The 23790-nt window shown below is 32.4% G+C and overlaps 2 protein-coding genes and 1 long non-coding RNA gene across 3 annotated transcripts; 2 read left to right on the top strand and 1 right to left on the bottom strand.

The window, feature by feature from the left end:
- Nucleotides 1-2707: 2707 nt before the first annotated feature.
- Nucleotides 2708-4757, bottom strand: LOC106794686 (uncharacterized). Its single transcript, XR_001382883.2, has 2 exons — nucleotides 4624-4757; nucleotides 2708-4082 (listed from the first exon to the last, which is right to left on the bottom strand). It is a non-coding gene; the product is annotated as an uncharacterized lncRNA (long non-coding RNA).
- Nucleotides 4758-9300: 4543 nt separating this feature from the next.
- On the top strand, nucleotides 9301-10577 carry LOC100798604 (cucumber peeling cupredoxin). Its single transcript, XM_003533585.5, has 2 exons — nucleotides 9301-9634; nucleotides 9898-10577. Exons 1-2 carry the CDS (start codon nucleotides 9439-9441, stop codon nucleotides 10299-10301), a joined length of 600 nt encoding a protein of 199 aa, XP_003533633.1. The 5' UTR covers nucleotides 9301-9438; the 3' UTR covers nucleotides 10302-10577.
- Nucleotides 10578-14583: 4006 nt separating this feature from the next.
- On the top strand, nucleotides 14584-21612 carry LOC100785209 (calcium-dependent lipid-binding protein). The gene is made up of 12 exons (XM_003534551.5): nucleotides 14584-14888; nucleotides 14990-15116; nucleotides 16457-16558; nucleotides 16764-16814; nucleotides 17587-17707; nucleotides 18155-18273; nucleotides 18362-18460; nucleotides 18919-18999; nucleotides 19089-19174; nucleotides 19449-19674; nucleotides 20517-20681; nucleotides 20912-21612. Exons 2-12 carry the CDS (start codon nucleotides 15012-15014, stop codon nucleotides 21362-21364), a joined length of 1608 nt encoding a protein of 535 aa, XP_003534599.1. The 5' UTR covers nucleotides 14584-14888; nucleotides 14990-15011; the 3' UTR covers nucleotides 21365-21612.
- Nucleotides 21613-23790: the final 2178 nt, after the last annotated feature.

The raw sequence follows: 23790 nt of genomic DNA, 5'->3' as shown, positions 1-23790 counted from the left end.
TATGCTCTTCTTAATAAACACACATTGCACTGTCACATCATTAGGTACGAATGGCAAACCAGTTTCGGCTATCTTCCTTAATTAGTGTGTGTGTTTTTTTTATCAGTCCTTAGTGTGTGTTTCAATGTGCAAAATTGATTTTAGATGAGCTGATTTAAAAAAAAAAAGTGTAATATTTTTACTTTTGAAAAAAGCCCATAACCGTATAAAAATATTTAAATTAAATGAAATAGATAATAAAAATATTAAGTTACATTAAAACAAATGAGTAAATATAACAGGCAAAAGATCAAAATTTAAACTAATTTTACATTAAGCATAAACAACTTGATTCAGCCTTATTATGATTTTTCTTGATTACAAGTAATTTTATTTTAACAACAAAGCATACTGATTTTGAGTCAAATCAAGTTTGACTGAACTCGTCGTAATTTCACTACCAAACTTGTTGAAATTGTTACAAATTTCTAAAATATTCTTAAATATAATATGTATGAAAATGGTAGAATATCCTAAAGTTATAGTATGTATGAATATGGTAGAATAATCTAGAACTATAATGTGTATGAATATGGTAGAACAATCTAGAACTATAAGTGTATGTATAAGATAGGAGAACCTAAAACTATCATGATACTAATCTATCATGAAAACTCTAGAAAAACCTAAAATAATGTAGAAACATTCACCACCATTGAGAGGTTGGTGACTTGAGCCTATAAATAAGCAATTGGTATGTTGTAATTGATCATCCAAGAAATCAATAACATGGCCTTCTTTCTAAAATAATTGTCTAAAACTATCAACTATCATCATACCAACAATGGTATCACAGCTACGTTCGGTCATACATTGGGCGTAGTTATATTACCTACCTACCATTCCAAAATCCTCCCAACTACTTCAAAAATTTCCTTTGTACTATTAACCCATTCCAATAATAATTTTTTTAAGCTATGAATAACACTACTCAATCGTCAACTATTTATGTCCTTATCTTCAATGGTAAAAATTATGATTTCTGGCGTGTTAAAATTGAAACATATTTTTCATCTCAAGATTTATGGGACATAGTAGAAGAAGGTTTCATCATTCCCACGGATACTTTAGCTCTTAATGCATCTCAAGAAAAAGAGTTGAAGAAAAATAAACAGAAAAATTCAAAGGCGTTGTTCACCTTGCAATAAGCGGTGACTGATCTAATTTTTCTAAGAATTATAGGAGCTAAGACTGCCAAATAAGCATCGAACACATTGCACGAGGAGTTTCAAGGAAGTGTTAAAGTACGTGCAGTTAAACTTAAGTGTAATATTTTTACTTTTGAAAAAAGCCCATAACCGTATAAAAATATTTAAATTAAATGAAATAGATAATAAAAATATTAAGTTACATTAAAACAAATGAGTAAATATAACAGGCAAAAGATCAAAATTTAAACTAATTTTACATTAAGCATAAACAACTTGATTCAGCCTTATTATGATTTTTCTTGATTAAAAGTAATTTTATTTTAACAACAAAGCATACTAATTTTGAGTCAAATCAAGTTTGACTGAACTCACCGTAATTTCACCACCAAACTAAATACATATATAATTAATAAATTTTAACATTGATCCTGTTCTAATCAATCAGGGCATGGCGATAAAATAAACTAGTTGTTATTTACGAATGTTAATGATGACAGTGGATATGGGTATTAGGTACTTATTTGTATTTTTTTTTTGGGGGGCTTCTCTTGAGTGTAATATACCTATGTGGAGAAGACAGTATTAATGTGGAAAAAGAGTATCAGAGAAGAAGAAATACATATTTTATTGAAGGCAAAAAGAATATTACAATAATATCTTATTAGATCAATTGGTATATTACAACCATGTATATGCAACTGCAAGGGATACTTAAAACAGATAAAAACTGAAAAGGGATCATTTAAATATGATTTAAATATATACCCATGTTTGGTATTTAGTCGTTAATAAATTTTTTCTTTAAATCTAATCTCTAATATTTTAAAAGTTTTATCTTACTGCTATTAGTCTGGATTTGTTATATCCTTACCTGGTCATTAATAGGATAGGTAGACATGCAACATGTTGTGCCACATGCAACATGTTTTGACACATGTACTCATTGCTGGAGTGAGAATACATGTAAGAATTTTTTTTAAAATAAAAATTATTAAAAACAATATGGTTTCTGCAAGCTCCTTCTCTTTTCTGCAACCTCTCCATGCATCACGTTACCATCGAACAACGTCCCACACCACCAAACTACAGATCGTGACGCCAGAACACCACCACGACATGAACACGGTGCGTGAACACCACCATCGTCTCACACTGCCATCGTGCCCTCGTTCACGTGTGCGAACCCAGTGTCATTCTTTATATATATGATTATTCCACAGAAGACAGTAACAATTCCTTCCGTTTATTTAATAGTTTAGTTGCTACCGTTCTTCAACATGCATCTATATTTGGATGTTGCAGGGCTAAGTTATCTGGATGCCTATTTGTGTGATAAAGTAACATGTGAAGCTCTGTTTATAAGTACGCTTATTATTTGTGTGTATTGTGTTTGACTTGTTTAAGAATAGAATAGCTCACACATTAAGTCTGAGTCTAAAAATAAATGGATTTTCTGTTAACAATTGAACATTATTATAAATAAAAGTTTGGTGCAAGGTATCCACAGGTTCAGCGGATGATTAATTTCCATTAATTATAAAATCTGATTGATCACATTCAGTGGAATCTTTGATTCGAATCACATTTTTCTCATTCATCTCTTGTGAAGTTACATATACATAAAAAGCAAGCATACATAGGATTGGTTTTTGAAGGATTGTTATTGCTCCCACTACTGTTTATCACAGCACTATTGTTTTGGTTAGAATTAGAAAATTCAATTGTACAATCAGAAATACTAAGATTAGGTCCCCACCCTTTTCCTTTGGCATCATCAAACATGGTCAGGATGGAACGTTTGGGCACCTCCATCACCCTTGTCACCGCTATCACTGCGAATCTTTGTTACAAGAGAGAAAACACCATGAGAACAAGATGCAGGCACAAAATAGTGCTTGACAGTGATCATGTAAGGAAGCATTTCATCATCATCACTTCTCTTTGTCCTCAAGGTGACTATAAGATTCTTTCGGCCACTGTCACGTCCATAAAAGAAGGAGTAGGACTTGAGAACCCCGCCTTGCTCAATAGGGCTTCTCTTCTCTGGAAGTTGCTGCATTCACTTTGGTCCATCTAGACTAATGTTTGCTAAAAGAAGACCTTGATCTTCGACTCTCATGTTCATCTGAAAATGAAGGTTCTTTTTTTCATGGCTTGATGCGTGATCAAGGATTGTGATGGACCCACTCTTGTTCGTGCTTGCTGCTGTAGTTGGTTTTGGTCAATTCTAGTTCGCTGGTTGTCCTTCCAAATGAGAAGTACTCTGCACTCCAAAGTTTCCATAACTTCTTCATCAGACCCTTTGAGGCTATTTGTTTTGAGTAGGACAGCCACGGAGGAATCATCAAGAGGAAACCGCTCAGAGTAATTGCCACTGGGAATGTTTCCCATGGTGGAACCTTTGTGTCTACACTAGATGTGATATACAATGGTGAATATTAGTACTCTGAGTTGTGTGGCATAGGTAAGACAAAACAAAACCTCTAGTAATGCAGAGAACTAAAGATCAGGAATGTTGAAGATAATGTTGCGCAGATTAGAATCCTCTGAAGTGAGCCTTATTATAGTGAGTTTAATTATTCAGTGGATCCCCTAATCCGTGTTGTGCAGGTAAACAATGATAATCATATAGAGACCTTTAAGTCAGTATGGTAAAAAAATTACTGGATTTTACAAAAATAATTCTTTTATTTTTTTGGTGTACTACAAAAGTCTAATTCTAGTTCATCATGTAACTGAATTGTTCTCAAATTCTCAAAAGCACAAGGGTGACACCACTCCACATTTAACTCGTCATGCAACTGAATTATATTCTCAAAGGCATGAAAAGAATGACTCCACTACTCCACAAATTTTAGCATCCTTCTGTTCTTAATGACACTTGAATGGCACCTAACAAAGATTTGGTAGAGATATAAAAGAGAAGTATCAACTATTGCTCATGGCAAGTAGGTTGCGTCGAATAATAAAGAAATGAGTAGTGTCATCCCACAAGAAATTAATTGAGTCAATTATCAATTACTACCAAATTGGATTACTTGAGCAATAAAAGAATAACAACACTAATGTGAATAAAAAAAATTCACATATATGAAAGAAATTAAATAATAATCAAGAGTGATTAGTGAATTTTTGTGGGATATATATGTGTGTGTTTGTGTGTGTAAAGTGCGAATGCAAGCTGAGTTCAACAGTTCAAGTTGCATTGCATTCATCACGTCCTAATCAAAATATGGCAATAAACTAGTTATCTCTGAACATTCATAATGAGTACTGGATAACATAACTCAGTTCTTAATGCTAAAAGGATGCATTAAATTAAAATAAAAAAGCATTTTGCATGCATGTATTTCAGAAGCATTTCTCCTGAAAAAAATATCAACCTTATCGATCACACATTTGAAAATAAAAGAAAACAATAATAAGTCCACACCTTAATTAATCAAAGGAAATCACAGTTGAGGATCCAAGAATGGGGGTCGGTTATTTGTCTTCTATTGAATCTAACAAAAACAAGATGAGTGTTTGGAGAGAAGAGGGAAGGGACGCATTAGTGTTGTGCACTTGTGCATGAAAAGTGAGTAATCAGTGTAAGAACCAAGATATTTATTCTTGAACTTAAAGTCCAAAGAGAATATTATGTTTGACTCTCACGAGTGGTTACAACAAAAAGATGCTGTGATTAGAAGGTTCTTCCCAGAAAATTCGAAAAGCTCGAGCACCCCATTAACGTTAAAAGTTTCAAAATCGATTCTTTGATCGGAGCTCCCAATCTTTACGTAATTTTCACTAATGGGTCGTACACTTTTTTGTGTGTGGTGTGTATGATAGAATAAATTCGTTTGTTTCAAGATTAAGTTCTGCCTCTTTTTGCTGAGTGATTATGCTCAGAATAAATTCGTCTTTTGTTTGTAGGTGCAATCAAATCTTCTTTGGTTTGTCACAGACTCAATTCTAATATCCGGATTTGAATAGCCAGGCTATTATGGAATTTTCATTAATATCTTGCCTTGTTTTGCTTCAGTTAAAAAGGAGTATTTTCTGACGAGATTTCTGCAGTTTCTACAAAATATATGGTTTTCAATTGTTGTTGTCAGTTAAATAAGGATAGAATAATGGTAGCGAAACTGTGAGGAAAAATTTCTTATAACAAATTTATGTCATTCTTTATATATATGATCGTTCCATTGGATCATAGAAGACAGTAATATATAATTTCTTCCATTTATTTAACAGTTTAGCTGTTACTTTCTTCAACATGCATCTATATTTAGATGTTGCAGGACTAATTAAGTTATTTGGATGCCTATTTGTGTGATAAAGTAACATGTGAAGCTCCTATTTATAAGTATGCTTATTATTTGTGTGTATCGTGTCTAACTTGTTTACGAATAGAATAGCTCACACATTAAGTCTAAGTTTGAAAATAAATGGATTTTAGATTAACAAACATTGCTATATAAATAAAAAGCAAAAGTTTGGTACAAAGTATTTGTCAATTTTGCTAATAACTAATCTTCATTGCAAAGTGTGGTTGATCACCTTAGTAGTATCTTCTCTTCTAACCAGGTTTTTTTCAATTACAAGGCTTAGAACCTGAGACCAGAATCGATCCCAGTTCTATTCAGACTAAATATTTGTTGGTTTTTTACTACTATTATTAATTTGTTACGTGTTGTATTCTCTCAATTTTATATATGGTCAATATTGGTCATTAATACCTCTATCAACTTGAGAGTTGTTTCCACAACTCATGCTTTTCTAAGATGCAGCACTCTAAAACGCCAGGAATCAAGTTAGAATAGGGAAAGAATCGTATTGAGAATGTCATTCTCTGTTACGTGACTCATTTAAATCTCAGGATGCGCTTTTACAATGCAAAGGAATCAAGGATCATTGCCTCTAGTCAAGAATGAAGCATCAGCCTTACGCAATCACTTTTATTCCTTATTCCGAGTGTGGCATCAATTGTTTACCATTATCTTTACGCGGGCACGCAAGAATAAGTGAATAAAGAAATGCAGATAGAGAACAAAAGGTCAGGAATGGTTGAAGAACTATTTCTTAGAAAATAATAGAAATAAATAAGAAGAAAATGTAAAATCTCAAACTAAATAAAAGAATAATAGTAGTAATACAATATATAATAAATACACAGGAAAATAATTTTAAATGAGAAGTTTTAAATAGTCTTGACTCCTTAGAGAGAAAATGTCTCATTAGTAGAAAAATCTGATTGTGTTGTTCTTCTTTTACAAGATAGGACAACTGGTTGACTCAGATCATGTATAAGGAAAGGATCTTCTAATCTTTTCTGAACACCAATATTCTTTCTCTAGAAAAGTAATTTTTATAAGAACGGAAAGAAAAGAAATTTAGAAAAAAAATGGAAAATTGACTCACTAAAAGCAAAATCTAGGAATTTTAGTTTTACGTAACAAATATTTTATTTTATAAAAAAATTTAATAAAAGTAATATATTTTTTTTATAAATTTTAAATTATAAAACAAATATAGCCTTAATTGTCTTGAACTAGACCTTTTTTAACTGGATTTAGTACACAACCTCTACAAAATTGGTGTTCATTTAAGTTCTAATAAGTGGTTGTAGGTTACACAATTTTGCGCATGTATCTTATTTCATGAGTGTTATTTGGAGATTAGCTAATATCTCACAGGGACGACCCACCAGGGAATTCTCAAAGAGTGGTTTGTGATCCCACCCCTACAGTAATTGTCATTGGATTTATTAAGAGGTATTTTTTTTATAAAAAAAAAACACATATAAATACCTCAACCTTAATATTGTCATAATTTATAATACATCTCGTCATAGGAATTAGAAACGGAACAACTCTGTAAAAATTTATTTTTTTGTGTACTTTAGTCAACAAACAATTTCGTTGTTACCCGTTGAACTTCATTCATGAGATCATCAATCACACAGAGACGAGTGTCTATTATTGTGATTAAATAATGAGCTTTAGTTTCATTTCCCTCAACGATTCAAGTATTTGTTAACGTGTCAACGCTTTTGTAAGTAAATCCGTAATATTGTTTTATGACCTGAGTTTTAGGATCATCTTCAAGTAGAAAAGAATAAAATTCAGAACAAAAATCCTTAACTTTTTTAGATTTTTTACTAATGAACTTATCTTTCCCAAACTGTAAATTCAAACACAGTAAGATGGATATTGAATTTAGTTCATCATATATAATAATTGCATAACATAACATGAGAACAATTAAAAACATTGAAAGAGTGACATCGATCATAGGATATCACCAAAATTATCTATAAGTAGAAACACTCAACATATCACGTGTGATTACACTGAATAATCAAACTTCAAATATTTTTACTTTTAATACTTTAATCAAGAGCATATAAGCATACTACTATGTAGTGTCCAATGAAAAGAAATTCATGAAATACTAGAATACCATATTAATAATAGAAACATAGTGGAAAAAAAACTTTGGTACTACAAATATATTATAACTTATAAAAGAAGAATACTAGTAGTGATAGACTAACAATGTAACATCACATTAGTCAAGCATTAATCCATATCAATATCAATAATAACTCATGTATGTAGCCATAAATAAAGGAGTCATAAGTCTCAAGTAAACTCTCAATGCATTCATATTCAAATTCTTTCCGAATCCTGATTAACAAAGAATACATCATAGAGGAATATATATATATATATATACCCATTTGTGAATTCATGTGGCTTAGTAACACATTAAGAAGAATTAATTTTCTCAATCTCAAATAAACTGTTGTCACAACTATTTATTTTTTAAAAAAAAACTAACTCAAGAGATTATGATGTCTTTGTGTACAAGTAAACAATTCTACCATCTATAACTAATACTAAATAAACATTAATGTTCAAATCTAACTCAACATAGATACTCAAAATACCTTCTTATATTTAAACAAATATAGCAGGTGAATTTTTATTTTATATATATATATATATATATATATATATATATTACTTTTAAGGAAAAAAATTTATTCACAAGTAAATTTATGGTAGACATATTATTAATAGAAAGGAATAAGACAAAAAAAAATTCTCTAAAACTATTAGAAAATAAAATAAATGAGAAGATGTAAAGTTTCAAACTAAATAAAAAAAATAATAGTAACAATATAATTTTTAGAATATGACATAACATATATAGGTTAACAATGGAATATAACGTATAATAATTTTTCTCATGCTATTGAAAAGGCTTTGTTCCAGTTGCCTTTTGAAAATTCATATGAAGTCTGAATTTTGCAGTTGATAATTTTACATTTTTACTTCAAGAGAAATAATTATCTCGTAAAATTGTAAAACTAAGTGACTATTTTAAAGAAAAACTAATACCCATTACATCCAAACCCGTAGTAGCATCTTGCTCCAAGAATTTTGTATGTCTCAGTCTATGAGCATAAGTCCTCCAGTAAAAGTGGTGTAACAAGGCAAGAAGTCTGACAAAAAATGTAATCCAAATAGTAAGTGCATAAGATCCAACTACCAGTGATCATTCATGCACGCATACTAATATAGCACCATCCTTATAATTAGAAATCGGCCTACCCTTCTAATAAGCTTCTTCTACCTCTTGATTCTAGTACTTCAATTTTCTTTATGAAGAAGGTACTTCAATTTTCAAATTAATTTTAAAATTAAACATGCGTTCATGGGGGAAATGCCACAAGAGAACGAAGAAGGCTTAACGCCCCAAAAGAATAATTTAATATGAATTCGGTTGTCGATCAAATACGAATGCACCATTAAAAAACAACTCTATATTAAAAATACAATTGCTTTTTGACTGCAAAAAGACAACTACTTTAACAACTTAAAAAAGTATTATCCAAACGACAAAATAAAAAATAATAATAAAATATTTTAATCATTAATGCATGTAAGAAAGTTTAGAAAGAGAAACACCGACTCTGGCCATGCTTGCTTTGACCTTCTGAAGTCTTCAAAAGTGGAACCTACGTGGTAAGCACCAACTCTCCTTACACCAAATTTGAATATTAAGAAATTAAACGAAGATTTTTAATTAAAATGAAAATTTTACTTTGATAATTTTTACTACTCCTGTTTAATTTAAAGCATTTATCATACATTATCGAGAGATTAGGATATCACCATAGGTTCCTCGTTCTCCCGTTAGGTAAAATATATATAGCCACACAATTTACAAATTCACTAAAACACATCTTCTAACACCAATGGCGCCACCCATCGCGGCACAACTCCTGGCCTTCGCCCTCCTTGTCACCGCCGTCTCCGCCGCCGAAACCGGTTACCACAACCATACTGTCGGCGGCGGAACCGGCTGGTCCTTCAACTCTACCACCAACACATCCGCCACCAACTACTCTTCTTGGGCTTCAACTCAAACCTTCGACCTCGGCGATTATCTCAGTAAGTATTCACTCTTTTCTCTTCTCATTACATTATTATTCTACTTTTTATAACACGACGTCGTTTCGTTTAACACATTTATTACCTTCAGTTACCCTCTTCCATTGCCGCGAAAACAAATGCAAAATGAAAATGAAATCAAATCCGATTGAATCTCAAAATTCATCGCGAATTTCACTTTTCTCAACTCTCTAAAGAGTTTCATGAAGCAAGCGCGAAAATCTAATTCGATTTTCTGCTTTTTTTTTTCTTCTGATTCTTAGTTTTCAATACGAACTCGAACCAAACGGTGGTTCAGACATACAACAAGACGACCTATCTGAACTGCACCGCCGATTATTCCGACAATGGAACCTTCGTGTACAACGGCGGAAGCCGTGGTTTCGGCGAAGCGTTGACCGTCGTTGTTCCGTTGACCATAGTTGGACCGAACTACTTCTTCTCCGACGCCGGCGACGGTGTGCAGTGCCAGCGCGGCCTCGGCTTGCCGCCGAGTCTCAACCAGCCGCCTCCGCCGCCGTACCAGGAGCCTCCGGGTCCCGACGCCGCTCAATCTCCGCCGATCACGGTGGCGCAGTCTCCCAGCGGCAGCGCTTTCGCGAACCTCGCAGACCTGCGCGTGGTTGTTTACGGCATCGTTCTGGGGTTGCTGCTGCAGTTTCTGTGAGGAGGAATAGGTTAGCTTACGGTGGGTGCGCAATATTGGATATTTTTTGTTACAGCTCAGAGTTTCCGCGGACGGCGAAATATTGGACTTGTTTTTTATCATTTCCTTTCACATTTCGTTCATTTGTGAGTTTTTTTTTTTTTTTAATTCTTTATAGTTAACAGTATTTTGGATAAGAAGATCCTATGCTTTTTCTTAGGGGAACTGTAGAGAAGTGGAAGTTGTTGTAATTTTTGGTTGTTGCACGATACTTGGAATAATAATATTTTCTGGGCATTTTTTTTTTCAAAGTTTGGTAAGATGTGCGAAAAGAAGAAAAAAAATGATAAGGTGAATAATGTATGACTAGAATTAACAAAATTAAAAAAGTCACTGAAAACTGTAATTTATCATCACCCACTTTAGTCTAAAGTTACATGCAACAACATCCGACTTAAGTCATAATATTAATATATGTTCCGGTTCTAAGAAGATTATAAGTAATTAATTTAGGGACATATGTCTAGGGATCTAGATGAAACAAATTATAATATCGTCATTTTTTTAATTTTGATAAATTTAAAGACAAATTAATCATTTATTCTAATTAATTTAACCGTTAATTTCATCCACATCATTACTATATGCTAGTCATATCAGCCACACCTTGCGATAAGCTTCAAGTTTGTTATGAATGGTCTGAAACATAAGCAAAATTTGGTCCTCAATGGAGTTAAGATTGTATAGTGTTCGTATGTGATAGTTAATGCAGCCCAAACCCTTTTCAATTAGATATTGAGCAACTCTTGATGGACTAAATTTTTCTACACCTACGGTGATTCCGGGAATGAAACGGAGCTATGATGTCAATCATAGACAAACGTTATGTCTTAATCAAAATTTAAGTTAGCCTTTTTCTCCTTCTCATCATGAACTAATTGATGTGGAACAATGAAATGATGTTTTTAAGTTTAAAAAAGTCGTAAGTTAATAACTTGAGACCGCTGAACTATAAAAGGCCTATTAGATGGCTTGATAACAAAAGCTTTGGCCTTTTAGTCGGAAGTTGCACTAAACTAAACCTTTGTATGGGCCAAGCCTTGTGCATTTAGAGTGTTGCTAGGTGCACCCAGCATTATTGCTGGTGCACCCAGCATTCTAAAAAAATGATAAATACTTGGTTTTCCTCTTCCGGATCAGGTTGATTCGTAAGAGACTTCCGAATCAACTTGATTTGTAACTTCCGGATCAACTTAATTCGGAAGTCTCTTACGGATCAAGTTGATTCTCTTCCGGATCAAGTTGATCCGAAAGAGGAAAAATAAAAATTTTGTTAATTATACAAAATATTTAAAGATATTTATTTCATTAATTATAATATAATTAAATTTATTTATTTATTTTATTAATTATAATATATTTATAAATATTAATTTATTATAAATAATTAATGCTAATCAATCATAACCATAATTCATGCTAATCAATCAATCATAATCATAATTCATGCTAATCAATCATAATTCTCTAAAAGAGGATATAAATAATTTTAGAGTTAGCAATTTTTAGAATCAATCAATCATGCTAATCAATCAATCATAATCATAATTCATGCTAATCAATCAATTATGCTAATCAATCATAATTCCCTAAGAGATGATATAAATAATTTCAGAGTTAGTAATTTCAAAAACTGCATTATGATTGCTAACTTGAAATTATTTATATCCTCTTTTAGGAAATTATGATTGATTAGCATGATTGATTGATTACCATGAATTTTGATTATGATTGATTAGCATTAATTATTTATAATAAAACAATATTTATAAATATATTATAATTAATAAAATAAATAAATATATTTAATTATATTTTAATTAATGAAATAAATATCTTGTATAATTAACAAAAATTTTATTTTTCCTCTTCCGGATCAAGTTGATCTGAAAGTCTCTTCTAGATCAACTTGATCTGGAAGAGGAAAACCAAATAAGGGTAATTTTATCATTTTTTTAGAATGTTGGGTGCACCAGCAATAATGCTGGATGCACCTAGCAACACTCGTGCATTTATCTAACCTAGTTATATCCCTAATGAATGAGTTCTTTTGTCTTTTATTAACTCTAGGATAATAAAGTTCATCTTACCTTTAAACTCTTGAATCGGTCAAATAAAGATTATCATGTAATTACATTAGTATCTGAAATATTTTTACCATCAAAATAATTTTTTAAAATAATTACTAATTTTATTTTCTTCATATAACTGTTTTAATCATTTATAAGGACAAACATATGTTTTCATTTTTAATAGTCTACTTTTATTTCTTCTAAAAAAAATAGTGTACTTTTATTTTAAATTCCTTGGGTAATGAAATTAATATGACTCATCTTGATTCATTATGTTTTATCCTCAATTTTACTATGAAATAATGGAATCATAATATCTCCTTTTTACTATATCTCTCTTCATTCCATTATCCAAACATTTTTTTTTAAAGAAAATGACATTGAATCTCATTTGAAATAGACAAATAATATGTGAATGTGCCCTCACATAGGATAAGAGTTTAATGTTTTTGTTGCAAGCTCAGGAAGTTGTGATCTTGGACAGGATGATTACGACCCTTAGTCACTTGATGAATAGTTGTACACTTATAATTAGTTCTTTTTTCTTTGCACCAACCCAAACATAACCCAAAATCTTTAAGAAAATGACTTGAAATCTCATATGGAATAGACAAAAAATATGTGCATAAGCTCTCGGAGAGGATGAGTGAGTTGATTGTCTTTGTTGTGAGCTTGGAAAGTTGCGACCTTGAATAATTTTACATTTGTTGAATTTGGTGTTGAACTAATGAGTTGTTTGCAAAAGACTTTACTATTTCTTGCCAGGTGTTTTGTTCAAAATGAGTAATGAGAAACAGATAAAGACGAATAAATAAACTACTTCTTGCAAAGGGTAATATTTTTTGTGCATTAATGCACTTAAAATAAAAGTTTTGCACCAAAAAAGACACCCTAATCCTTCGTCACTACTCCAATATTTGTATGGGCAAAAAGTAAAATATATATTTAAATCATTATTTTAATGATTAAAATATGAAATAGGCTAAATTATAATTTTGGTTTCCTAGTTTTTTAAATCAATGATTTTTATGTTTTTAGATTTTAATTGTAACATTTGATCCCCTAATCTTATAAATTGATAATTTTAGTCCTCCTGATAAATTATTAGTAAATATATTTTATTAATTGAGTTATTAAGTTAATTATAAATTAATCAAAATTATTAATTATTAAAAAATTAAATAAAAAATTATTAATTTTAATTTTTCAAAATATCGTGTTTCTCCACTTTTTTGCAAACACTTTTTATGACTTCATTATCGCAAGTGACTCCACGGACAGTAACACCACATTAGGGTTAATAGGCTTTTATTAAAAAAATTAATGATTAATAATTTTATTTAATTTATAATTAATTTAATATCTCTAATAATCACAAATAATAATTAATAATATATCAAGGAGATCAAAATCATAAATTTATAGAAGTAAAGGACCAAATGTTACAATTAAAAATTAAAGGGACCAAAATTACAATTAACCTATAAAATATATTTGCTCTAAATTTTTTACTTAAATAAATTAAAAAATAATTTACCTGGTAAAATACTATTTTATAAATTTTAGTCCCTCCATTAATATTTTTAAGACATTATCATCAACTTCTTTTTGACTCTTATTATAAGATTTCATTTTATCTTTCTTGTACATTGATTGTTTTTTTGAGTAAAATACTTTGAATCATATTTTTCTTTCTTTTATGAAGATTGAAGAAGATTAGTATGTTTTGAATAAAGTTAAACATAAATTTTTTAAAAAAATATTATAATTATAGATAAATTTAATATTATGACTTAAATTAACTATTATTTCTTTTGTCCCAAAATAATTGAAAGTTTTAGTCTTTAAAAAAATTTAAAATGATTGATGTTGTCACTTTTCAATGAATATATTAAAATATTTATTCCAATTTTATTATGTAACAAATAATTTTGTATGGAAAGACTTAAGGATACATTTATTAAAATTAAGAGAAAAAATAATAATATTTTAATAAAATTATCTCCTAATAAATATTATTTTTATTAGAATATTTACTTTCTTATTTTTTCTTAATCCGTCTGAAAAAAATCTTAAACATATGTAATTTTGACGTGATCACGTGTATTTTATTAAGAAAATGAAACTTGCGTAAGAATGAAAATGCTGAAAAAACCAATAAAATGCATCAAGAAAAAGAAAACAGAAGGATGGTAAATTGATGCTGAACGAGTTTAGTCAGTCCCTTACAAGTTTCATTCCAATCATGCGAAGGAAGAGGCAAAGAACTCACCACAATCCCTCATTTTTACGTTACAAATAAGAAAAAAACCACAGTTTTGAAACACACACAGAGAAACAGAGAGATTCTTCCATTACTACAAAATAGAAAAATAAAACTTCAATTGCACCTTTTGGTGTCTTTTTCAATTCTCATCCCAATTGGTGTTCATTTCCCCAATTTTGACCCTTTGTGATCCTTTTCTCAAATCTCACAGTAAGTTTTGTTTTGGCTTGATTAATGCGTTGTTTCCTAAATTTGCGTGCTTTTTCCATTCGGGTATCTTTGGTTTTGATTTGTTTTTGGTGTGTTTTCAGCTTTGTTTGGAATCTGGGAAAAATGGGGTTGTTTTCTGGGATATTTCTGGGGATGGTACTGGGCATAGCATTGATGGCTGCGTGGCAACGCATGATGACGTACCGTAGCGCCAAGAGAATTGCAAAGGTATGATGGTTTGGTTTGTTCTGCTTATTTCGAATTCGGGATTTTGATGATCAATGTTTTGGAAAGAAAAAAAAATTATGGATTTCATTGTACTGGGCAATGTTGAAGAAAAGTTGATGAATTAAGAAAAGCTGATGATCAATGGATCAGTGCGTGAAGTCTTTGAATATTTAAATGAAAATCTGGCAGATCATCCAGAGGTTTATGGAATGGCTAATGATAACCTACTGGTGCGTTTTATTTTATTTTTTATAATTTCATTGTACTGGGCAAAGTTGAAGAAAAGTTGATGAATTTGAAAGATGTAATCAATCAGTGAGTGAGTCTTTGAATATTTGAAAGAAAATCTTGGAAGATCATTAAGAGGTTTTTGGAATGGCTAATGATAACCTAGTGGCACATTTTAATTGTTTTTATAATTAAAGCATGCCATTCATATAGAAGATGTGCAATCAATGTGAGAAAGAATCATAATAGGACAGCAGTAGAAAGAGTATGCTTTTGTTAAGCTATTAGAGTAGATTCAAGTAAACTAGTATTTCAATTCTGATTATGAAAACTCAAATGGCAAAGAAAGACAGTAGTTATGTAGGTTTGCCTATTCAGAACTGATTTCCTTCACTTGGAGAGGTACTCTATGCATGTGTTTTGTATGTGCCATCAAGTGTTTTCTTTCCTTTTCTGAATCCTGCATTGAGGAATGCTAAAATGAATTTAGGATTGCCTTGCTATAGTTGGAGTGGCATATTAATTTTGAAACAAGAAATATATCTTGGTCTGTAATTGTCACAGTCAGTAGTTTGATGAAGTACAAGTCTATAAGTGCATAAGTGTAAGTCTGTGAAACTGCACAGTGGTCTATTACCTGATATTATAAATTGGGTGTGATGGGAAAATTTTAACCAGGAATATTTGCTAGTAACATCTGACACTGTTATCACTGTTATGAGTTACAAGTTTATCAGTCGTATGTCTGTATCCTATGCCTGTGGGCTGTGGACTTCAGCATGGAGTCCGGATCCTAGATTCTATAGATTAAACTACAGCCCTGGTAGAAGACAAGGAAAATAGGGGCATAAAAAAGAAAATAAAAAAGGAAGGCATCATAAATTAGAAGGATTCATATTAATGATGAATACGGAGGCACTAACAAGACTCAAGGCCCAAGGGCCTTTCTGGGCTGAACACATTTATATTTAACAAAAAAAAGTGCTTTAATATGTGCATATATATATGTGTGTGTGTATGTGTGTGTGTGTGTGTGTGTGTGTGTATACATATATGTATATATATGTATATCTTATTTTCCTTATCCTCACATTCTTCATTTTTCTCTACAGGCAGTTGACATTAAACTCCTTGGGTCCCTTAACAGAGATGATTTAAAGAAAATCTGTGGGGATAATTTTCCTGAATGGATATCTTTTCCCATATATGAGCAGGTGAGGTTCTCATCTGTTATTGTGATTACTTAGCTTTCTACAGAAATGATTTGACACATCCTCCTATTATTCCAGTTAATCTGGTATATAGTATTGGAAAAGCATCAAATGCAGCTGCAAAGTCAAAATATAACACTGTCTCTTGTTTCCCAATTGATTACTGTGCATGTTCTGTGTTTGACCTTCCTTGCCTTGGCCTTTTCAGGTGAAATGGCTAAACAAGCAGCTGTCCAAACTTTGGCCATTTGTGGCAGATGTGAGTAAACTTTCACACATATTATATGTTTGTATGATAATACAACAGTTTTTGAGGTGTTGTTTGTTGATTTTTTACTATATTTTCTATGTTATGTCTCTTGATGTTTCCCTTCTGTAATATGTTATTTATTTCACACATTATTTTTAATTGTATTTTTTATTAGATTTTTTTATTTATTATGGTATGACATGATATTGCTTTCTAGTTCTAACACCCCAGTAGTTGTTCAGTTTTAAGGAGGAAAAGAGAGTATGTTGGATCTGATGATTATGGGGAGACACTAAATTCCTTGAACCAGTACCTATCAGATTGCTGCTTCTGATAACTTATTCCTTGCTTTTGTCATGTTCATTGTCCTCATTATAACCACATACTGAGGTGATATGAACATTACTGTAATATATGGTTATGATCAGCTTACTTGTCCCGAATCACACCTTTTAGTTGTATTTCTCCTCCTTTCCCTTGATTAATTTAATTCTCACCATTTGAGATCTGGGGAAGATTAGATGTATGCAGCTTTACCCTGAGTTGAGAGGCGATTTCTGTGATAAGAACTTGAAATGTAATCCTTAGGTCTGGAAACAATGCATTTTTTATATATATGTATAAACAAATATCCCTGTTCTCTGCAACGTCCATCTTTCTTTCCTTAGGCTCTAGGAGACCTTTCTTTTTTGGTTTTCTTGCAAATCTTTGCTTCAGAAGAGTATTCTTGCATTGCCTAAATTGCTGACTTTATCTTGATTTGGGTTATGTTTACTTTTAGGCAGCAACATTGGTGATTAGAGAATCTGTTGAGCCACTGTTGGAAGAGTACAGACCAACTGGAATTTCTTCATTGAAGTTCAGCAAGCTGTCCCTTGGAAATGTTGCTCCAAAAATTGAAGGTATTGATCTATATAATTGCCTTCGTTTTTTCCCTGCTAAATTTACTACTGCACTTAAATGTATAAATTCAGCCGAGGTTGATTTATCATTCAATTTTGACAACATTTCTTTTAGGCTGCTTCATATGTAACAAATTTTTTAGACTTTATCCAAAAGCAGGCTATCCAAAGTTTTTGTGTCCATTTTGGTTTTAATTTTTCCCTGTTTATGCTATTTGATTTGCTGTTGTTTGTTAAAATAAAATCTATAAATATATGAAAACGAGTGCTGCATTGATGAGATTGTATTAAAATGTTTGATCTACACATATCAATAATATTCAGTAAGATCAAACAAAATGTTGTAAAATGCAATTTTTTTACCAGCCTTATTGTTTCTCCCTTTGTTAATTTTTCTGTTGAATTGTTTTCATGTATCAAGAATTAATACATTCTTCATCTATGCAGGTATTCGCGTTCAGAGTCTTAACAAAGGTCAAATCATAATGGACATTGATTTCCGTTGGGGTGGTGATCCCAATATTGTTTTGGCTGTTGAAGCACTTGTTGCATCAATCCCTATTCAGGTTAGACTCACCAGTGTTTTTCCATGTTGAATTCACATTCCTATAGGAAATTTTTCAAAATTTTGAGTGTTATTGGCTTTTGCTTCAGTTGAAGGATCTCCAGGTTTTCACCATTATCCGTGTTATATTCCAACTTGCTGATGAGATTCCCTGCATTTCTGCTGTTGTCGTTGCCCTACTTGCTGAGGTAACTTTTGAGATGGAAAAATGAAAAAGGGGTGTGGGGGATGAGGATGCACTTGAGTTTCACAATCTCCCATTTTGTGCAAGCCCTTTCGTGCTCTCCTGCAAATCAAGCAAAATTTTTTAGATAGACCATTGAATTGAAGTTGGATATGCATGTCTTCCTTTGATGAGATGTTACATTCAGTTGGTTAAACAAAAATCTGAAAAATCTAGATAATGAATCCCTTCATATCAAACATATATGTTCATCACATTAACTATCAGCTTCTGTGGTCTTACCAACTTATCATAGGGTGATGGTAGAGTGTGATGATTTTTTTATAGTTCAGGTGTTTAATTTGTCAACCTAAGTCAATATTCAAATTGAATTCTTGGACTAATTTTATCAGCGTTTTTTACTACATGATAATCGGGATGCTAATATTATTTTCACTGACTTTTTCATTAACATCTAATCAGCCAAAGCCTAGAATTGATTACACTTTGAAGGCTGTTGGTGGAAGTTTGACGGCACTGCCTGGAATTTCAGATATGATTGATGTGAGTTCTATTTTATGAACTTGCCCCTTTCACCTTTTACTGATTTTTAATTAATACTTATAATATACTCTTTCTGCAATTTCCAATAGGATATGGTGAACTCAATCGTTACCGATACGCTCCAATGGCCTCATAGGATTGTTGTTCCTCTTGGGGGCATACCTGTTGATACTAGGTAATGTGAATCTTATGGAAGTTTTTCTTTTCCTGTATTGTATTTCTATCTGCATGCAGATAAAAACATGTGGTTTATTAATATATCTGATAAACAGTTTTTTAAATTGTTTGAAATTGCTGTAGAAATATTCCTCAAAGAATGAGCTTCTGTTTCATTTTCTGTTTCCTCTGCCCCCTTGAAAAAGAAAAACAAATTGGTATTTAGGAACATGCCAATTTAAATGGTGATGCTCAAATATTTTACACTGCTTAAGCACCTTTGTTTTTTGCAGTGAACTGGAGCTTAAACCCCAGGGAACGCTTAGAGTGACTGTAATTAAAGCGAATGACCTAAAGAATATGGAAATGATTGGGAAGTCTGATCCTTATGCAGTGTTGTATATTCGACCACTGTTTAAGGTTAAAACAAAGGTTATTGATAACAACTTGAATCCTGTTTGGAATGAGGTGTTTGACTTGATTGCAGAGGACAAGGAGACCCAGTCACTCATTGTCGAGGTTTTACACAACTAATTCTCTTTTGTGTCACTCATTATGTTATAAGTTATAACTGTTATTTATTTAATCATTAGTTGAGATGCTTGCAAGCTGACCATGATACGACCTGATTGCGATATTAAAAATTTACATATCATACATAATGGTGAAGAGATTGAGGCAGATATAAATCTTAGGATTGTTGCTAGGTGAATGAAACGGTGGAATGCTTCTGGTGTTATTTCTTATCAAAAGGTGTTGCTTAAGCTTAAAGGAAAATCATACAGCTACTAATGGACCTTCATGAGCATATAAGCTTAAGTGTTGTTGTAAAGATAAGAATGTTGTAAGGAGTGAATGGACATGCAAGAAAAAATAAGATCATGAATGAATATAATTGAGAGAAAGTAGGAGTAGCACCCATTAAAGAAAAAGAAATGGTAGAATATTAGAATTACACTTAATGATGGTTTTGCCATGTGTGAGTAAGACTTATAGATGTCCCATTGTGAGGCGTTGATTTGATGGAGGATAGCCCAGTAGTTAGAGGTAGAAGATCATGAATAACTCAGTGAACTATTAAAAAGGACTTAGATTATAATTGGCTTATCCTAAACTCTTGGTTTTTGACATAACAATGGACATGTGTGACATATGTAGCCGACTCTGTCTACTTGATACTTTATCTTCTCCCCCTGAAGGTTTATAATCTGTTTTCTCAGTCTACACCTGCTAATATTTTAGTTTGAAAATTCTTCAAATTTTCTCCTTCTAACTGCACAATCCTTATTAAATTGTTTTTGTGCCATGATTGATTTAATAAAACTATCATAAATAATTTTCATTCATGGCTCTGAAAATAGGTTTTTGATAAAGACATTGGGCAAGATAAGCGATTGGGAATAGTAAAATTACCACTTAATGACATGGAACCAGAAACCGAAAAGGAGTTTGAATTGAGGATGCTGTCATCACTTGATACACTGAAAGTGAAAGACAAGAAGGATCGAGGAACCATAACAATGAAGGTATAAATAGACATACATTGATTTGTTTGCATTTGGCCATGATTAACATCAGTACATAGTTTCTGGTGCTATGATATAGATGTAAATTGAGAGTGACAACCACCCCCTCCCCCGCTCCCCTTTTTTTCTTGCCCTCTACCATTTCTAATCATACTATCATTGGCATATTTTAATCCCTCCGACCCTCCCTATGTTCACTGGATTAAAAGTCAATCTCATTGGAATTTTAGATCTTTTATCACCAATTTAACAAGGAAGAACAGTTAGTTGCACTAGAAGCAGAGAAAAATATACTAGAAGAAAGGAAGAAACTTAAAGAAGAGGGAGTTATAGGAACTACAATGGATGCGCTAGATGGAGCAGCATCGGCAGTTGGGTCCGGTGTTGGAATGGTTGGTACTGGTGTTGCTACTGGTGCTGGACTTGTGGGGACTGGAATTGGTGCAGGAGCTGGATTTGTTGGGACTGGAATTGGTACTGGAGCCGGGTTTGTTGGCAGCGGCATCGGTGCTGGAGTTGGTTTTGTCGGCAGCGGTCTTGGTGCTGTTGGTAGTGGACTGAGCAGAGCAGGAAAGTTCATGGGAAGGACAATCACAGGCCAAGGTAGTTCCAGAAGGAGTGGTTCAAATACTCCTGTCAATGTGGAGGAGACTGGTGGTGGTGCAAAACCGCTGCAGCAGTAATCCCCCCTTCGGCACTGCTTGAATGTTTAGTTTAAGCTTTTCACAGTAGATATATAATATTACCTGTTTTTTGTTCTTTTTTCCATATTCTGAGGCTTCTGTTAATGGAAATAGATTGAACACTTGTAGAAAAGTCACTTCAGTTTTAGTTGTACCATCTTTTTCTGTAATTGTTTCACAGGGACGTGCAATAAAACACATTGTAAAAATTCATATATTTCATTGGAAATTAAAGTGATTCCAAACAATTTTTTTTTTGTTATTGTTATAACTATGGAATTCCCTTTGTTCATGGCTTCTGCTTCTGCGACTCCAACCACCTTTGCAATCCCTATCAAACTATGCTACTATTCGTTGATAATCTTCATCACTGACACCTCCTCCTCTCTAATCAAAGAGCTTACTTACAATCTCAATGCATCCTTTTCACTTAAACATGTTGGGGCTACTTTCTTGGTACTGAAGTAAAACATGTTAAGGATGGATCACTTTTACTATCACTAACCAATTACATAACTGATCTTTTAATAAAAGTTGGCATGTTTGCAACCAAAGGAATGTCCTCTCGTATGGTAGGAAGGAGTAGACATTCCTTGTGTAATTATATTTTGTGATCATTGATACGTACTATGCATGTTAATTTTTTAAAAAATAATTATAAATAAATTATATTGACATCTATGGCCGTTCCGTCAAATTTCTGTCAATATTCCTCTTTATTTTCCTGCATTAAACTCTTTATTATTTGAAATATATTACTTTCTTTTGTTGGAAGTATAGTATTCTCAGGTCATAGGACTAACACTCTTAAGGAACCCAGAGTATATGATAAAACATGATAAAATATTATATATATATATATATATATATTGTTTAATTTGTTTATTCCTATTTGATATGCGACTTCCTACTCAAATGCATTGCAACAACGTGAACAAATGCTAGAGCACTTGAGAGTCAATGAGACTGGCCCTTTCGAGCGGAGGTTCGAGTAATCTGAGGAAAGAAAATGATGCATGATAGCCAACGAAAATTTCCTGATGAGCGGTTCCTTATATCCTGTTAAAAGGAAAAACACAGAAAATAGATAGAGCAAACTAGCTTGATGCATGCTCATTGCTCCCTGAAAAACAACTTTCTGTATTTGTCAACATAGATGATGGATCTTTCTGGCCTGAAACTTTCTTTAGCAAAATCAACTTCCTTTGATGGTGTCCCTGAAAAACGAATTGCACAATAAGCACAATTGTATGTATATATAGTAATCTTGATTTAGCAACAAACTATCTCGATCAACAGAAACAATCAAATAATCCCAGCAATGACCATGAACAGAAAATACTTTAGTCTAGTAAGTCAGAATTCTACAATACTTCTATAACTATAACAACACAAAAGAATATCTAAAAAACATACTATTATCTGATATATTACGGAACCTAGACAAGAATCGTATAAGAACCATTGATGTCCATCGAGCACTCAAATGCTCCAATACCATGAGAACCAATCTTCCAAGCATGACAGAATTTGCAGATACTAGTGGCATACCAGCTGCACGCGTGACCAAAACAGGAAATTTTTTAGATACTCGTTGAGTATTCCCTCTCTGCTTTCTCCACGATCACTTTGTTAATTGCTCTTTGGCTGATGGTCTGCTTTAGTTTTGCTATTTATTCCCCCCTTCTTTGCTTAATTTCTCCATGCTCCATGGTAGTGAATCTCATAATTAGGACAACACATTGATCTTTTATCCCCGATGTATTGTATACTTCATATATGCCACTATAAAGTTTTCATACATTTTCTGGATTGATACTCCTGGCTAGTTCTCCCTTGTTGGTCACACCTGCAACTGGTATACCACAATCATCTGCAAACAATATCATGCATGGGAGAATGGTTCCTAGCTATGGTATTCGAGTGTTTGAGGCTTGGTGGATATCAACAGAATACCCACCCGGGTAGGCAAATTAAGACATTGGTAACACCATGGCGTTTGAGAGGCTCTATGACTAAGTCAGTGTTTTCTTTTGAGTCACAGGTTTGGCAGAAGGTGCCTGGTTGAGATTTGAAAGGAGTCTTTTGTGAAGAGAGGAGGTTGTATACTTGTATTGATATTATTATGTTTCAGTAATTGGAATACGAGGAAAAAGAGAAATTAAGAAACGATGGAGAGGCTGTGCAAACAATGTACGTCATAACTTAGCAATGGAGCATGCATGCAATACAGCAGAAGGCAAAAATCTTAAATAGAAGGAAAAGTATCACTATTTTGAAATTAAGAAGATATAACGAGACCCCAACATGAAATTTATTTGCGTTCAGTGTATCAGTACCTATATTCCAAATATGAGCACAAATCACGTATATATCAGGCCTTTGTCATGTGCCAAACCGTGCAATGTCACCATCAATTGAGTAGT

The sequence above is a fragment of the Glycine max genome, chromosome 9 (genome assembly GCF_000004515.6).
Source record: "Glycine max cultivar Williams 82 chromosome 9, Glycine_max_v4.0, whole genome shotgun sequence".
Taxonomy (NCBI): domain Eukaryota; kingdom Viridiplantae; phylum Streptophyta; class Magnoliopsida; order Fabales; family Fabaceae; genus Glycine; species Glycine max.
This window is presented reverse-complemented; position numbering and strand designations above follow the sequence as displayed.

Bases quoted from the DNA above. Each gene is read 5' to 3' on its own strand.
- LOC100798604 (XM_003533585.5), top strand. From the start codon at position 9,439: ATGGCGCCACCCATCGCGGCACAACTCCTGGCCTTCGCCCTCCTTGTC. The intron at 9,635-9,897 runs GTAAGTATTCAC...TCTGATTCTTAG, and splicing joins CGACCTCGGCGATTATCTCA to TTTTCAATACGAACTCGAAC.
- LOC100785209 (XM_003534551.5), top strand. From the start codon at position 15,012: ATGGGGTTGTTTTCTGGGATATTTCTGGGGATGGTACTGGGCATAGCA. The intron at 15,117-16,456 runs GTATGATGGTTT...TTTTCTCTACAG, and splicing joins GCGCCAAGAGAATTGCAAAG to GCAGTTGACATTAAACTCCT. The intron at 20,682-20,911 runs GTATAAATAGAC...TTGGAATTTTAG, and splicing joins GAGGAACCATAACAATGAAG to ATCTTTTATCACCAATTTAA.